This window comes from Bombina bombina, chromosome 1 (assembly GCF_027579735.1).
Source record: "Bombina bombina isolate aBomBom1 chromosome 1, aBomBom1.pri, whole genome shotgun sequence".
Classification (NCBI taxonomy): domain Eukaryota; kingdom Metazoa; phylum Chordata; class Amphibia; order Anura; family Bombinatoridae; genus Bombina; species Bombina bombina.
In genome coordinates, this window is record NC_069499.1 from 444,948,304 (window position 1) to 444,967,006 (window position 18,703).

Genomic DNA, 18,703 nt, shown 5'->3' on the forward strand with positions numbered 1-18,703 from the left:
AAATGGACAAATACTTTGCAGTGCCTGTTTACACTGATGTTTTTCCAATCCCTAATAGGTTTTCAGAAATTATTACGAAGGAATGGGATAGACCAGGTGTACCGTTCTCTCCCCCTCCTGCTTTTAAAAAGATGTTTCCCATAGATGCCGCTACACGGGACTTGTGGCAGACAGTCCCTAAGGTGGAGGGAGCAGTCTCTACCCTAGCTAAGCGTACAACTATCCCCGTCGAGGACAGTTGTGCTTTCCTAGATCCAATGGCTAAAAAATTAGAGGGTTTCCTTAAGAAAATTTTTATACAGCAAGGTTTTATTCTCCAGCCTTTTGCATGCATTGCCCCAGTCACTGCTGCAGCGGCTTTCTGGTTCGAGTCTCTTGAAGAGGCTCTACAGGTGGATACTCCATTGGATGATATCCTAGACAGGCTTAAAGCTCTTAAGTTAGCCAATTCATTTATTTCTGATGCCGTTTTTCATTTAACAAAGCTAACGGCTAAGAATTCAGGTTTTGCCATTCAGGCGCGTAGGGCGCTATGGCTTAAATCCTGGTCAGCTGATGTTACTTCAAAGTCTAAGCTTCTCAACATCCCCTTCAAATGGCAGACCCTATTCGGGCCTGGACTGAAGGAGATCATTTCTGATATTACTGGAGGAAAAGGCCACGCCCTTCCCCAGGATAGGTCCAACATATTAAAGGGACAGTTCACCCAAAAACTTTCTCCCCTTTAAATTATTCCCAATGATCCTTTTTACCTGCTAGAGTGTATTAAATTGGTTGCAAGTAGCTCCTTTACTCATATTTCAGCATTTGAAATAGCTGATTTAGCTTGTGGTTTCCCAACCTATACTGAAAGTTTTGATACTGGCGTATATGCTATTGACAAGCCTAAGTAAACACAGCCAGCAGAAGAGATTACACCATCAGTGGGGGCATGATAGTTAAGTAATAAAATGATAATGTTCCATTGTTCTCTCTATGTATTGAGCTTTGGTGTTCCAGACAAATATAAGATAAGGAAGCAAGTCTGTGTACATGAAAGTGATAACATAATGAGATCTGATATTACCTGAAGCTCAACCCATTGTAAAAGGCTGTGGTTTCAAAGCACAAAACCAGCTACTTCAGATACACAAATAAACCCGAAAATGCAATTTCTCAAATATTTTATACTCTGCAGTTGGTATAACAAGTCATTTAAAATACATTTATGGAAAAACAATTTATTTATTTATTTATTTTTTTTGAAAATAATTTTTTTATTGAAGTTAAGCATAAATCATCACAACAAGAACTCGCCCTAAGGCCAAAGTTACAACAAAGAGAAAAATACATTGTCTATACAGAGATATTATTGCGAAAGTATTATACACATACATTTCAAATCTGAATATGAAGATAGACAATATCTTAGGCGAGAGAGAATAGAACTTCATTTTATAATATCAGCGTATGAACTCCACATTCTAATAATATTTTACCTAGGACCAAACCATCAGCCTGTGGAGGTTTAGCATGAGTATCAGCCACTCTTGGGCTGAGATATATAGGGGGTAGGGGGATATTCAGCGGGTAAGCACCGCTATACGCATAGGGAACAGGGGTGGGGGGGGGGGCGGAGCCATATATAAAAGTAAGTAGCATAGGGTACCTGATTTGGACATTGAGGTGCCCAATCATAGAAATCGTATATTATTGAAGCTTATGGAAGTAAGTGGGGGAATCAACAAAATCTCCTGCAGTTACATATAGACTGAGGAATAGATGGGTTGCAGAGGGGTTGATCTAAGTTGCAGAATTTATGCGACTATATGAAATAGAGCAGATGTAATATTGTTTAGACTAGTAGTTGTTGTCTTGGGTATAGTTATCTAGTTATTGGTATATGCCAAGATTTATGCGGTGTCGTGCAGTAAAAAATAAACAGTACTGGGCATACCGTCTGTAGGAGAATAAAATTAGAGCTCTACTAATACTGTGCATATGTAGCAGTTTAGACCTACGAATATTAAGTATGCAAACCCCAATAAAAGAGCTACAGTAGGCTAATATAAAGAAAAATAATAGTTATCATCAATACATGTCCTTCAGAAGGATCGAGTAATAGCATTCTGCGAATATATGCTTACATACACTGATAGTATCAGACTTAATCTCCTATACCTAAGAATAAGGTTTTGCAATATGAGATATAATAAATACAATCAGCAGACAAGGGATGCTGCAACAGGAGGGTAAGAAATGAGAATTGATCTCGTGTAAAGATTGGTTACAAGGAAAAAAAGGCATAACTTAGTAAAAACATGTCATTAGTAGGCTATATTAGTGAAAGTTAAAACTTCTGCTGTAAGTATCTTTCTATAATAACATTATGAACACATGATATTAAAACATGCACAGCTACCTTAGAGATAGCCTGGTATCCAAAACAGCTATATTAAGAAGCTATTCAGCTAATGTTATCCAAATAGAACAGTAAACAGAGGCAGGTGTAGTAGGGAAAGAAAACTAACTAACATAAAACAAATGGGCAAAAGCATTACAAGAGAGCTGCAGAACAATTACCCGCCAGTGTGTACATATTTGATGGCATCAAACTTAAGAGTTATCATCAGCATATGCCCTTCAGAAATAACAAGTGAATGCAGTCTGAAAATATATGCGTATATGCTCAGATAGTAGTAGAGTTAACACTATCCAACCTCAGCTCTAAAGATACTAAGCACATATCCGGGATGACTGAAACAGAGTTTATACTGAATGCGTTGGTAGTATAGGTTCATCCCAGGGAATGGGTGAATAACAGGTCTTGTGAACCCAAGTAATTTGTGGTATATGGGGTGCGTCTGAAATATACACTTATCTCAGTCTACCTAATGTTGGAAAAACATAGTATGTTACAGCATAAGTGACAGGTTTTATCAGGTAGCATAGAGGCAATCACAGTTAAACAAACAGAACTTGGACTAGTTACTATACTGTAAATGTCCCTGATCAAAACTAAACTTGTAAGACACCCAGAGATTATATGGTTCTTTTACCAAGGGAGATGAATGAGTTGAGGATGGTTAGATATATAGAACCGGGTGAAGTAGCTATCTGGGATACAATAAATGCTGAGTTAAGAGTGTATGGATTAGGTAAATATCAGGTCTAATAAGTTGGGCACTATTATTAAATTAGAACAATCTCATGAAGTTGTCCTAAATACAGTATCTGGATCTAAAAGTGTACCCATATCTAGTTTAGGATTAATATAGGTAGTAGAACACATCTCTTAATTCAAACTTAGGGTTCAGAGAAGAGATAATATCATTATATCAAATAGCTAAAATGTAATTATTACACCTTAGACTCCAACATATAGCTCAACTTTACTTTTTACTGGGCTAGCTTGGGGCATAGTTTTAATACCCTACGGTAACTAAAACAAAGAACACAGCATAGATAACTTAATCAAATGTTTTGCTATGAGCAATCACGTATGGCCACGTACCACAGGGCTTGTGTACAAGGATATGCCCCCATTAAGGATTAAGCTGTGGAGTAAAATGTTAATCACATATTTATAGCAAGCAACAGCGATAGTGTATTTTACATATAATAGGAGGAAAAAAAAACATTAGAGCCTGAGCATCGTAGACAAAGCAAAGCAAGCTTGAGTTTAAATCAATAGGTCACAGAATCTTCAAGGAAAGTTCCGGTAAGTGAAAAAAATTTGTAGAGAATCTCATTGTTAAGAGTACAACTAGCTAGTAGGATGAGTTCTCAAGTACCCAGCCAATTCAAAAGACTCTACCCTATGCCAGAGCGAACAAGCATATATCCAGCAAAGGGGTTAACAAACTTTAGATCCTGAGACAGAGCGGTATTCACGATGAGTGATCGCCTCGGTCCCCATGTGGCAGATTGTAATGATATGGTCGCTGCCCTGCTTCCTCTCTCACCCGCAGCACATGCCTTAAATGGGAATGACACCATGCAGTCCGCCAGCAGAGCATCCACGCGCGGCCCCGCTCCAGCCCAAAAGTGGATGACAAGTAAGTCAGATTCCAGCGACGATGTTCTTACAGAGTCTGACTGAAGTTTAAGTGGTAAGACCACTGTGTTACTGCTGGCGGTAGTTGCTATTGGAGACATTAGGAGGCCATTTACTGGCTGTTGAGGGCTCGTTTCTTCCGTTGTAGTGACAATAGGTTGCAGGAGACGAGATTGCGCGGTTAGCCCTGTTAACCCCACCGCATAGGGCTTAGTGTGTATTTTGCTGAGCAAAGATTCTGAGCATTGGGGTGTATCAGAACACGTCCGTGGTGTGTCTGGTATACTTCCTCCAGTTGACTCTCGGGTTTCACTAGTTGCCGGTGCACCTCGGCTTCCCTTCATAGCTGTTCTCAGGACTGCTATTAGTTCACCCTGATGGGTATCCATAGTACGCATCAAGTCCTGTAACATGAGTATAACCTGTTTCTCCATATTATATAATATGGCTAGATCTCCGGAGAGAGTGACCCAGCGTGGTTAAACTTTAAAATGGCGTTCCACTGCACATAGATGGCACATCAGGCCTGAAGGATTCTTGTATGAATGTGGCGTCCAATACTATATTTTCCAAACCAAAAAAGCATTTGTCTCACTCTTCAGGTTTTAATGGATGGTAGAGCTGAATATAAGGTTCCTTAAAGGTTTTAAAATAATAAAATATTTAAACAAAGACCTGGTGCTCTAAAGAAATGCGTCTCTCTGTCTCAGCAGTTGGCTCCGCCCCCTGGAAAAACAATTTTACAGTGTACTGTCCCTTTAAGGACCAAACAGACTAATTTTCGTTCCTTTCGAAACTTCAAGAGTGGCGCAGCTTCAACTTCCTCTACTGCAAAACAAGAAGGAAATTTTGCCCAGTCCAAGCCAGTCTGGAGACCTAACCAGGCTTGGAACAAGGGAAAGCAGGCCAAAAAACCTGCTGCTGCCTCTAAGACAGCATGAAGGAGTCGTCCCAGATCCGGGAACAGATCTAGTTGGGGGCAGACTTACTCTCTTCGCCCAGACTTGGGCAAGAGACGTCCAGGATCCCTGGGCTCTGGAGATTGTTTCCCAGGGATATCTTCTGGATTTCAAAGCCTCATCTCCAAAGGGGAGATTTCATCTCTCACAATTATCTGCAAACCAGATAAAGAGAGAGGCATTCTTACGTTGTGTTCAAGACCTTCTGGTTATGGGAGTGATCCACCCAGTTCCAAGGGAGGAACAGGGGCAAGGATTCTATTCAAATCTGTTTATAGTTCCCAAAAAAGAGGGAACTTTCAGACCAATCTTGGATCTCAAGATTCTAAACAAATTTCTCAGGGTCCCATCCTTCAAGATGGAGACTATTCGAACCATCCTACCTATGATCCAGGAGGGTCAATATATGACTACCATGGACTTTAAGGATGCTTATCTCCACATTCCGATATACAGAGATCATCATCGGTTTCTCAGGTTTGCCTTCCTAGACAGACATTACCAGTTTGTTGCTCTTCCCTTCGGGTTAGCCACGGCACCAAGAATCTTTACGAAGGTTCTAGGGTCCCTACTGGCGGTTCTAAGGCCACGAGGCATAGCGGTGGCTCCTTACCTAGACGACATTCTGATACAGGCGTCGAATTTTCAAATCGCCAAGTCCCATATGGACATTGTTCTGGCATTCCTGAGGTCTCATGTGTGGAAGGTGAATGAAGAAAAGAGTTCTCTCTCCCCTCTCACAAGAGTTTCCTTCCTAGGAACTCTGATAGATTCAGTAGAAATGAAGATTTTTCTGACAGAGGACAGGTTGTCAACGCTTCTAACTTCCTGCCGTGCTCTTTATTCCACTTCTCAGCCGTCAGTGGCTCAGTGTATGGAAGTAATCAGCTTAATGGTAGCGGCAATGGACATAGTTCTGTTTGCCCCGTCTACATCTCAGACCACTGCAACTTTGCATGCTCAATCAGTGGAATGGGGATTACACAGATTTGTCCCCTCTGCTAAATCTGGATCAAGAGAGAAGATTCTCTTCTCTGGTGGCTATCTCAGGTCCATCTGTCCAGGGGAATGAGCTTCCGCAGGCCAAAATGGACTATAGTGATGACAGATGCCAGCCTTCTGGGCTGGGGCACAGTCTGGAACTCCCTGAAGGCTCAGGGTTCGTGGACTCAGGAGGAAGCCCTCCTTCCGATAAACATTCTGGAACTAAGAGCGATATTCAATGCTCTTCAGGCTTGGCCTCAGCTAGCTGCGGTCAGGTTCATCAGATTTCAGTCGGACAACATCACGACTGTAGCCTATGTCAACCATCAGGGGGGGGTACAAGGAGCCCCCTGGCGATGTTGGAGGTTTCAAAGATAATTCTATGGGCAGAAGTTCACTCTTGCCATCTCTCAGCTATCCATATCCCAGGAGTAGAGAATTGGGAGGTGGATTTCCTAAGTCGGCAGACTTTTCATCCGGGGGAGTGGGAGCTCCCCCGGATGAACTGGACCATAACTGGATCTCATGGCGTCTCATCAGAACGCCAAGCTTCCTCGTTACGGGTCCAGGTCCAGGGATCCCAAGGCAGCGCTGATAGATGCTCTAGCAGCGCCCTGGTCCTTCAGCCTGGCTTATGTGTTTCCACCGTTTCCTCTGCTCCCTCGTCTGATTGCCAAGATCAAGCAGGAGAGAGCTTCAGTGATTTTGATAGCTCCTGCGTGGCCACGCAGGAGTTGGTATGCAGATCTGGTGGACATGTCATCCTTTCCACCATGGACTCTGCCGCTGAGGTAGGACCTTCTACTTCAAGGTCCTTTCAAACATCCAAATCTAATTTCTCTGTGTCTGACTGCTTGGAGATTGAACGCTTGATTCTATCAAAGCATGGTCGGTCATTGATACCTTAATTCAGGCTTGAGAGCCTGTCACCAGGAAAATCTATCATAAGATATGATGTAAATATCTTCATTGGTGTGAATCCAAGGGTTACTCATGGAGTAAAGTTAGGATTCCTAGAATCTTATCCTTTCTGCAAGAGGGATTGGAGAAAGGATTGTCTGCTAGTTCCTTAAAGGGACAGATTTCTGCTCTGTCTATTCTTTTGCACAAACGTCTGGCTGAGGTTCCAGACGTTCAGGCGTTTTGTCAGGCTTTAGTTAGAATTAAGCCTGTGTTTAAACCTGTTGCTCCGCCATGGAGTTTAAATTTAGTTCTTAAAGTTCTTCAAGGGGTTCAGTTTGAACTTTTGCATTCCATAGATATTAAACTTTTATCCTAGAAAGTTCTGTTCCTAGTAGCTATCTCCTCGGCTCAAAGAGTTTCGGAGTTATCTGCTTTACAGTGTGATTCCCCTTATCTGATTTTCCATGCAGATAAGGTAGTTTTGCGTACCAAACCTGGGTTTCTTCCTAAGGTAGTATCTAATAAGAACATCAATCAGGAGATTGTTGTTCCTTCATTATGTCCTAATCCTTCCTCAAAGAAGGAATGTCTTTTACACAATCTTGATGTGGTTCATGCTTTAAAGTTTTATTTACAAGCTACGAAGGATTTTCGTCAAACATCTGCTTTGTTTGTTGTCTCATCTGGACAGAGGAGAGGCCAAAGGGCTTCGGCAACTTCTTTCTTTCTGGCTGAGAAGCATAATCCGCTTAGCTTATGAGACTGCTGGCCAGCAGCCTCCTGAAAGAATTACAGCTCATTCCACTAGAGCGGTGGCTTCCACATGGGCTTTTAAAAATGAGGCTTCGGTTGAACAGATTTGTAAGGCGGCGACTTGGTCTTCGCTTCACACTTTTTCTAAATTCTACAAATTCGATACTTTTGCTTCTTCGAGGCTATTTTTGGGAGAAAGGTCTTACAGGCAGTGGTGCCTTCCGTTTAAGTTCCTGCCTTGTCCCTCCCTTCATCCGTGTCCTAAAGCTTTGGTATTGGTATCCCACAAGTAATGGATGAACCCGTGGACTGGATACACCTTTACAAGAGAAAACAAAATTTATGCTTACCTGATATATTTATTTCTCTTGTGGTGTATCCAGTCCACGGCCCGCCCTGTCATTTTAAGGCAGGTGTTTTTTAAACTACAGTCACCACTGCACCCTATAGTTTCTCCTTTTTTCTTGCTTGTCTTCGGTCGAATGACTGGGGGTGGCAGTTAGGGGAGGGGCTTTATAGACAGCTCTGCTGTGGTTGTTCTTCAACTTCCTGTTGGGAAGGAGAATATCCCACAAGTAATGGATGAACCCGTGGACTGGATACACCACAAGAGAAATAAATTTATCATGTAAGCATAATTTTTGTTTTTTTAAATTATTTTTGGGGGAGCATATTTACATATGCTGCGGTGTAGGATCCCTACTTAGCCCCCAACCTCCCGGACCCCCCCCCCCCCAACAGCTCTCTAACCCTCCCCCTCTACCTTAAAGGGACAGTCTAGTCAAAATTAAACTTTCATGATTCAGATAGGGCATGTAATTTTAAACAACTTTCCAATTTACTAATATTATCTAATTTGCTACATTCTTTAGATATCCTTTGTTGAAGAAATAGCAATGCACATGTGTGAGCCAATCACACGAGGCTGCAACTTGGTCCTCTCTGCATACTTACTACACTTTTCTGTAGTGTAGCTTTCCCCCCCAAAGACCAACCCCCCCCCCCCCAGTACCCTGAGGTATAATTTATTGCAAACTCCCATCCCCCTTTCTCCCACTTCTTAAGAAAAAAAAATTCTGTAGTGTAGGGATTCCCACCCGTGCACACGCCTGTGTCCGCCCCATCGATCCCGCCCACGATCCCACCCCTCTCCACCCCTCTCCACATCACAGGGCCCATCGATGGCCGGCAACCCGGCTCCCACCCACCAACGATACCGGCCATCGATGGCCGGCAACCTGCCTCCCACATCGACTCCCACCCACCAACGATACCGGCCATCGATGTCCGGTGCAGAGAGGGCCACAGAGTTGCTCTCTCTGCATCGGATGGCCAAGGAGGGTTATTGCAGGATGCCTCGATATTGAGCCATCACTGCAATAACCAGAAAGCGGCTGGAAGCGATCAGAAACGCTTCCACAGCTTTCCAAGACCGACAATGTACGCCGTACGTCGTCAGGCATTAACTATATTTTTTTGGAGGAAATTAAGGTCATTAAGGGGTTAATTTGGAAATTGTTGTTCCTTCTCTCTGTCCCAATCCTCCTTCTCATAAGGATTGTCTGTTGCACAACTTGGATGTTGTGCACACTCTAAAATACCACCTGCAGGCATCTAAGGACTTCTGCCCTGTTTGTTTATTTCTCAGGAAAGCGTAAGGGTCAGAAATCTACTGTTACTTCTTTCTCTCTGGTTGAGAAGTATTATTCGTTTTGCTTATGAGACTGCTGGTCAGCAGCCTCCAGCAACGTTTACATCAGCTTTCCTAGTGTCTCAGTTTAGGCAATTAGCTTTAGCCAGATCCGATTGCCCACTTATAAAAAAAATAAACTTATAACATATAAAATGTTACCCCTCTTAAAAAACAATCCAAAATTGGCTTTAGCACTAAAAAAAAAACACAGTGGCAATCTGCTTTACAAAAGCTATTCTTATAGTTACCTTCCTGAATGCAAAGCGTTATCAGCTCTCAGAATGCTATAACAGTTGCTATAGCAACCATAGCCGATGTGCTTGCAAGTTAACACACAAAGAGGGTCCGGTTTAGCTTTAGACTGACAGCTTGCTGTAATGCTGCATGTCGGTTGTCTGACTCAGTAAGTTATTGGATCTGGAATATGCAAATGTTATGGGCAGTAGAAGCAATTAGGATTTGTAAAATAAATATCTTTAAAACAGTCAATAAGATGTAATACATGTATATTGATTTACATATATGACAATAATGAACTTTTGAAAAACGCTGTAGTTGAAAATGACTAATGACCCTTTAAGTTGTTTTCTTGAAAGGTTTTGTTTCTTTTGGTGATCTTTTCTGCTAGAATAGTTTATCTGCTCTTTCATGTGATCCTCATATTATTTTTCATCAATGTAAGACAGTTTTGAGGTCTAAATTTGACATTTTACTTAAGGTTGCCCCTTCTTTATGTCTTAATCCTAAGAGTTCTTCAGAGAGGCTTTTTCATAATTTGGATGTTGTAAGAGCCTTGGGGTGCTATGTAGATGCTACTAAGGATTTTACATGAACTTCTAATTTTTTGTTCACTTTTCTGTTTCCAGGAAGGGGCAAAAAGCTTCTGCTTTTTCTTTGGCTTCTTGGTTGAAACTGGGCTTACTTGGAGGTGGGACAGCCTCCACTAAAACGGATTACTGCCTAGTCTACCAGATCAGTTGCATGTTATTGGGCTTTTATAAAAATAATAAAATAAAAATGAGGTTGATTGAATTTGCAAAGGCAGCTACTTGTTGTTCTTTGCATACTTTTACTAAATTCTTTTTTTTGTTTTTTTCTGAGGCAGCCTTTAGTAGGAAAGTCCTTCAGGCAGTAGTATCAGGTAAATTTTGATTGTGCCTGTTGGTCATTTTTAATTGCTAAAAAAAACAAAAAGGAAATATTTATCCTGTTTTTTCTGTGGATTATTTTGGGGCTGTGTATTTAGTTTCTCTAGTTTATCCTGCACTTATTTCTCATTACTTGTGGACTCCTTAGGTATTTGTTACCTGGAGTAATGGATCTTGGACTCTCACCACCTGTATGAAAGAAAACAAAATCTATGATTAACTGATTAATTCATTTATTTCATGGTGATGAGTCCATGAGACCCTACCCTTTATTTTGGTGTTTTGTTTATTTTTATGCACATCTTTTTTCCCTGCTCCTATTATTTTGCTCTTATTTCTTTTCCTACCTCTTTTGCTTTGCTATCTATCAGACTAGTTTGCCAGTGAGGTGGGACTGGGAGGGTTCCTATAGAGCTCTTAGGATTTGTGAATATTTGCTTCCTCCTAGTGGCAGGGAAGAGTAATTCCCAGGAGTAATGCATTGTGGACTCTCACCATCATGAAAGATATTATTTTTTTAGGTTAGGATATTTTTTTTTGTCAACTCCCATTTTTTATGCTTGAAAATAAAATCTTAGTAATATTTACAGAGAATAAAAAAATGATTAAAGTTAATCTATTACAGGATTCTGCCACTCAAGATCGTTGCCATGACAGCTGGTTCCCTGGCAGTGATCTACTGTGTAATATGCGTCATGTTATTAACTATGTTCGAGTTCGTGTACCTGACACTGCTCCAGAAGCAAGGAGAGAACCACCAGCAAGCACAAGTTGTGACAATTTGTCAGCAGCTCAAGTAAGTGTCATAGTAATGTAGGGTCAATTTGAATGTTTATATGCTGATTTTAATCATATTGTATTAAGTACTGCTGTTAATGCACTTGAAAACTTATTTTGAAATTATTTATAAAACAAACAGAAAAAAATAAGAAGTATAATTTATCCACATATATTGCATTTTAAAATAAATCTGTCTTTGACTATATGTGTGTAGACAACTTTGATAAATTTAAAGGGGCATAAGTCAAATTTTAACAACTTGACTAGATAAAGTATGACATTTTAAACAACTTTACAATTAACTTATTGTTTACATTTTTGTTTGGTTCTCTTGGTATCCTTTGCTCATCCTAGGTGAGCTCTGGAGCATCCATGTGTATTTAGCCATCTGACAGCTGTGTTTGCAGCATTGTTTTTTGTAGTTGTAATGCAACGTTGCAAAACTAAATTTATGCTTACCTGATAAATTACTTTCTTTTACGATATGACGAGTCCACAAATTTCATCCTTACTTGTGGGATATTAACCTCCTGTTAACAGAAAGCAGAGCTGTATATATATATATATATATATAGCCCCTCCCCTTCCCCTCCACCCTCAGTCATTCGGCCGAAGGTTATAGGAAGAGAAAAGGAAAGGCTAAAAAGGTGCAGAGGTGACTGAAGTTTTCAAAAAATAAAATAAACCTGTCTTAAAATAACAGGGAGGGCCGTGGACTCGTCATATCGTAAAAGAAAGTTATCAGGTAAGCATAAATTTAGTTTTCTTTTACAAAGATATGACGAGTCCACAGATTTCATCCTTACTTGTGGGAAACCAATACCAAAGCAATAGGACACGAATGAAAGGGAGGGACAAGACAGGAACCTAAACGGAAGGCACCACTGCTTGAAGAACCTTTCTCCCAAAGATAGCCTCAGAAGAAGCAAAAGTATCAAATTTGTATAATTTGGAAAAAGTGTGAAGGGACGACCAAATCTGTTCCATCTGTTCCAATCTGTTCCATCGTTTTTAAAAGCCCATGTGGAAGCCACACCCTTAGTAGAATGAGCCATAATTCTTTCAGGAGGCTGCTGTCCAGCAGTCTAATATGCCAGGCGGATGATACTCCTCAGCCAAAAAGAAAAAGAGGTAGCCGTAGCTTTCTGACCCCTACGCTTTCCAGAATAAACAATGAATAATGAAGATAATTGACAGAAATCCTTAGTTGTCTGTAAGAAAAACTTTAAGGCACGGACCACGTCCAAGTTATGTAACAGACGCTCCTTCTTAGAAGAAGGATTAGGACACAAGGAAGGAACAACAATTTCCTGATTAATATTCTTATTCGAAACAACCTTAGGAAGGAACCCAGGTTTGGTATGTAAAACCACCTTATCAGAATGAAATATGAGATAAGGCGAATCACACTGTAATGCTGAAAGCTCAAACTCTTCGAGCAGAAGAAATAGCAACCAAAAACAGAACTTTCCAAGATAATAGTTTAATATCTATGGAATGCATAGGTTCAAACGGAACCCCTTGCAGAACTCGAAGAACTAAATTCAAACTCCAGGGAGGAGTAATAGGTCTAAATACAGGCTTAATTCTAGATAGAGCCTGACAAAAAGACTGAACATCTGATACATTTGCCAAACGTTTGTGAAACAGAATTGACAAAGCTGAAATTTGTCCCTTTAAGGAACTTGCTGATAACCCTTTCTCCAATCCTTCTTGGAGAAAAGACAAAATCCTAGGAATCCTAACTTTACTCCATGAGTAACCCTTGGATTCACACCAATAAAGAAATTTACGCCATATCTTATGATAGATCTTTCTAGTGACAGGCTTTCTAGCCTGTATCAAAGTATTGATAACTGAATCAGAGAATCCTCGCTTCGATAAAATCAAGCGTTCAATCTCCACGCACTCAGTTGCAGAGAAATTAGATTTGGATGTTGGAAAGGACCTTGAATGAGAAGGTCCTGTCTCAACGGAAGTTTCCACGGTGGCAGAGAGGACATGTCCACTAGATCCGCATACCAAGTCCTGCATGGCCACGCAGGCGCTATCAGGATCACTGAAGCTCTCTCCTGTTTGATTCGAGCAATCATGCGTAGGAGGAGAGGAAACGGCGGAAACACATACGCTAGGCTGAACAACCAAGGTACTGCCAAGGCATCTATTAGTTCGGCCTGGGGATCCCTTGACCGGGATCCATATCTTGGAAGCTTGGCATTCTGACGAGATGCCAAGCTTGGCATTCTGACGAGATGCCATCAAATCCCGTTCCGGTCTGCCCTATCGGAGAATCAATAAGGCAAATACCTCCGGTTGAAATTCCCACTCCCCCCTGGGATGTAGATCGCTGACAGATGACAAGAGTCGGCCTCTGCCCAACTGATTATCTTGGATACTTCTATCACCGCTAAGGAACTCCTTGTTCCCCCCTGATGATTGACATATGCCACAGTCGTTATGTTGTCCGACTGGAATCTGATGAATTTGGCTGAAGCCAACTAAGGCCATGCCTGATACGCATTGATTATTGCTCTCAGTTCCAGAATATTGATTGAAAGTAGAGACTCCACCTGAGTCCAAACACCCTGAGCCTTCAGGGAGTTCCAAACTGCACCCCAGCCCAGAAGGCTGGCATCTGTTGTCACTATCACCCACGGGGGTCTGCGGAAACAAGTCCCCTGGGACAGATGATCTGGTGACAACCAACAAAGAAGAGCGTTTCTGGTCTCTTGATCCAGAATTATCTTTGGAGATAAATCCGCATAATCCCCATTCCACTGACCGAGCATGCACAGTTGCAGTGGTCTGAGATGAAAGTGAGCAAACGGAACGATGTCCATTGCCGCTACCATTAATCTGATTACCTCCATACACTGAGCCACTGATGGCCGAGGAATGGACAGAAGTGCTTGGCAAGCATTCAAAATCTTTGATTTTCTGACCTCCGTCAGAAATACTTTCATGGCTACCGAGTCTATCAGAGTTCCCAAGAAAGGAACCCTTGTCTGTGGAAAAAGTGAACTCTTCTCTATGTTCACCTTCCAGCCGTGAGTTCTCAGAAAAGACAACACTGTGTCCGTGTGAGATTTTGTCAGATGATATGTTGACGCCTGAATCAGAATATCGTCCAGATAAGGCGCCACCGCTATCCTTTGTGGTCTGAGAACCGCCAAAAGAGACCCTAGAACCTTTGTGAAGATTCTGGGTGCTGTGGCCAACCCGAAAGGAAGAGCCACAAACTGATAATGTTTGTCCAATAAGGCAAACCTTAGAAACCGATGATGATCTTTGTGGATTGAAATATGAAGGTAAGCATCCTTCAAATCCACTGTAGTCATATATTGACCCTCCTGGATCATTGGCAAAATAGTTCGAATTGTTTCCATCTTGAATGATGGAGCTCTTAGAAATTTGTTTAGACACTTGAGGTCCAAAATGGGTCTGAACGTTCCCTCTTTTCTGGGGACCACAAATAGGTTTGAGTAAAACCCCTGTCCCTGTTCCAATTTTGAAACAGGACAGATTACTCCCATAGTAAAAAGGTCTGGTTTGCAGATAATTTTGAAAGATGAAATCTCGCTCTTGGGAGAAAATCCTTGAATTCCAATTGATAACCGTGGGTCACTATTTCTAGTGCCCAGGAATCCTGAACATCTCTTGCCCAAGCCTGAGCAAAGAAAGTCTGCCCCCTTCTAGATCCGGTCCTGGATCGGGGGCCACCCCTTCATGATGCTTTGTGGAAGAAGAAGCGGGGGGTCCTCCTTTAAAGTTCAGAAAGAAACGAAAATTATTCTGTTTACCCCTCATTTTAACCAACCTATCCTGAGGTTGGGCATGGCCCTTACCTCCTGTAATATCAGAAATGATCTCCTTCAATTCTGGCCCAAAAAGGGTCTTACCTTTAAAGGGAATAGCTAAAAGCTTATGTTTTGAAGACACATCAGCAGACTAAGATTTGAGTCACAATGCTCTACGTCCTAAAAGAGCAAATCCTGCATTTTTTGCTGCTAATTTAACAATTTGAAAAGCGGCATCAGTAATAAAAGAATTATCTAGCTTAAGAGCCTTAATTCTATCTAGAATGTTATCTAATGGAGTCTCAACCTTAAGAGACTCTTCTAGAGCCTCAAACCAAAAAAGCTGCTGTAGTAGTTACTGGAACAATGCAAGCTGTAGGTTGTAAAAGAAATCCCTGATTAACAAATAATTTCTTTATTAGACCCTCTAATTTCTTATCCATGGGATCCTTGAAAGCACAGCTATCCTCAATGGGTATAGTAGTATGCTTAGCTAGGGGAGATATAGCTCCCTCTACCTTAGGGACCGTTTGCCATGAGTCCCGAATGGTATCTGATATAGGAAACATTTTCTTAAAATTAGGAGAGGGAGAAAACGGTATACCTGGTCTATCCCATTCCTTACTAATAATTTCCGAAATTCTCTTAGGAACCGGAAAAACATCAGTGTAAGTAGGAACTTCCAAATATTTATCCATTTTACACAATTTCTCTGGAGGAATCACAATAGGATCACAATCATCCAGAGTCACTAAAACCTCCCTAAGCAACAGGCGGAGGTGTTCAAGCTTAAATTTAAATGACATAGCATCCAAATCTGTCTGAGGCAAAACATTCCCTGAATCAGAAATTTCACCCTCAGACAGTAATTCCCTGATCCCCAACTCGGAGCACTGTGAGGGAACATCGGAAATAGCTAATAAAGCATCAGAGGATTCAGTATTTACATTAATACTTGACCTACTGCGTTTACTCTGCAACACTGGTAATTTAGACAATACCTCTGTAAGGGTAGTTGACATAACTGCAGCCATCTCCTGCAGAGTAAAGGAATTAGATGCAATAGAAGTACTAGGCATCGCTTGTGTGGGCTTAAAAGGTTGTGACACTTGGGGAGAATTGGATGGCATATTCTGATTCTCTTCAGACTGAGAATCATCCCTAGGCACACTTACTTTATTTAAAATATGCTTTTTACATTGTAAAGCCCTTTCAGTACAAAAGTTACACAATGTTAGAGGGGGTTGCACAATAGCTTCTAAACACATAGAACAATGAGAAACCTCAATGTCAGACATGTTGAACAGACTAGTAATACCACAAAAGTCGTTTAAACACTTATTTATAGCATAAAATAAACATTAGAAAAAACGTGTACTGTGCCTTTAAGAAAAGAAAAAGTGAGCAATTTTTCAAAAATGCACAAAAAAAAAAAACGTTAAATTATTCCCAAATTTAACTTAATATCGTTGGTTAATCCATTACTGCGCACAGAAGCAAGGGCAGAAATAAGGCTTTAGAAGTACTTATATCAACATGTAGTCAAAAGATAGATAAAAATACACTCTGCACCTCGCCACAGCTTTGCTGTGGCGCCTACCTGCCCCCAGGGTACTTCGAATCAAGTTTCCAACCCTTCAGACCAGCTACACAGTCCAGGAGCCACTGAATTACTGTTTGCTGCTGCTAAGCCTGAAGAAATTGCGCCAAAATAGGCTCCGCCCCTTAAGGGCAAAAGTCAGAGTAGGCCCAAACAACACCACATGGAAATGCACTAAAGTAAAAATACACACAAAATATAACCCTCAAGCATAAAACCAATAAGTTTTAAGTGCCAAAAATAAAAAAACATAAAACATTGTTTTTTATATTGTCTCCCATGTCACATAATGCCCAAATATCAACTAATGATAAATATAAAATAGGGACTCCAGTAACACCCCTCTTATTAAAATAGGATAAAATAGGGGGGCGTGTCCGAACAGCAGCCAAGATGGTTGCTTTTCTCTATGGCTGGTGACAGGAGCTGGTTAATCCGCTATTTATCGCTCCTTAGACCTGTTTTCCTAACTACTACTAATCTATTCCGTGAAGCCCAGAGCCTGCTGAGCAGATTACTGTACTTTTTATGAGAAATCCCAGCCCGGAAGACCTGCATAGATGAGGTGCGTAGCGGAGGCTAATTAACAGCCGAGGCCTTCATCTCGCCCTCCCCATTTTCCTGCAGAAACAGGAGGAACAGCACTTCATGCTGTATATTTTGCACCTGCTTCCACGACTGAGTGATCGCAGCACAATTTGAATGAAAAATGGCTACTATAGAACATTCTAAGCACACTTGGGACATTATAACTGCTAAATTGCTGACCCGGTTTGCTGAGTTTGAAGAGGGGATACTTCAAAGTCTTGGGTCCTACTCACTGAAAACTCAATTCTGGGATACGCAAGAGGAAGCTTCCCCGCAATCCCCTATAGAGAGAGAGATGCACAGGGAGCAGCTGAGTCCTGATGCTGGTACTGTGACACTCTCGTGGGCTGACTCCGCATTTACGCTGTGGCAAGATCAAGGTATGTCCTCTCGGATACCGGCAAATGCCTTGAAAGATGCGGCCGACCCTCGAGAACAAAATCTAAGTTGCTTGTGGGACCAGAGGGATGGCATAGAGGCCCTGTGGGGCAGACACAGCGGTACAACTCTTCAACTTACCCCGATGCTGTATATGGATGAGGGCCTTACTCATGCGTGCAATAACAGTCAGGCTCATGTCAGAGAGAATGCATCGGAGGGGATTCCTAAGCTTTTCCCCAGTATTTTTGATCCCTGTGACTGGCTAAGATTGTGTGCCGCTCTGCCAAGACTTGAGATATGGAGAAAGGGTGTGGGGTGAGATACCTCATTACGTGTGACTCTTCTCATTCCTAAAAAAACATTAAAAATCCTACCTAGAACTTTTATGAAGACCGTGAGGTCTGAAGATCTTAGTTTGAAGAAGAGTTTAGGATTTAATGTCTGAGAAGATTGTTACATCCTGCCCATATTCTCTTTTCCATGTTTTCCCATATTCTCTTTAGCTAAAAGTTTGTACTAACCTAATGTGTCTAGGGAAGCCTTATTGTATGCTTCTAAACCTGGTTTTCTAACAACAGTTCATGTGTATTGTGTATACTGGTATGCCTATTTAGGAAAGTTATGCTGTTTGCCTGTCTGCTCAGTGTAAAAGTGTCTGCTCATCTGTGTTTTGTATTATGTTGGGTCTGTTTAGTACAGGTCTATTATATGCTGGCAGATAATGGCCATTAATACCTGCTCATTGATAATTGATACTTTATTAGGACTGTCTAGGGCAGTTTTTATTTATTTTTAATTTTCACTTGCTATGTATTTAAAAACCGTTCATTAACGCCTGCTCTAGTATGTGTTGTTTATTATGAGGCCCAGAACGGGTTAATAGTACTGTCAGCCCTACTTTCCTATCTGGGGTGTGCATCGTTAACATTCCAAAACTTCCCACAGTTTAGTGGCAAGCACTGAAATCAGAGCTGTAGATTTTACTTCCTACTAGAGATATACTGACTGCTCTGTGATATATAAAATGAATGACCAGAAGGGCCGAAATAGAGAACTGGTACAGTGTTAGCTTTTTACTAAT

General features: G+C 41.3%; 1 protein-coding gene across 1 annotated transcript in view; it reads left to right on the top strand.

Moving 5' to 3' along the window:
* The window catches only part of UBR3 (ubiquitin protein ligase E3 component n-recognin 3), a 1,090,259-nt gene that overhangs the window by 528,605 nt on the left and 542,951 nt on the right, over positions 1-18,703 (top strand). Inside the window, 1 exon segment of the mRNA XM_053698420.1 lies at positions 11,102-11,272. Coding sequence (XP_053554395.1) covers positions 11,102-11,272 — 171 coding nt within the window.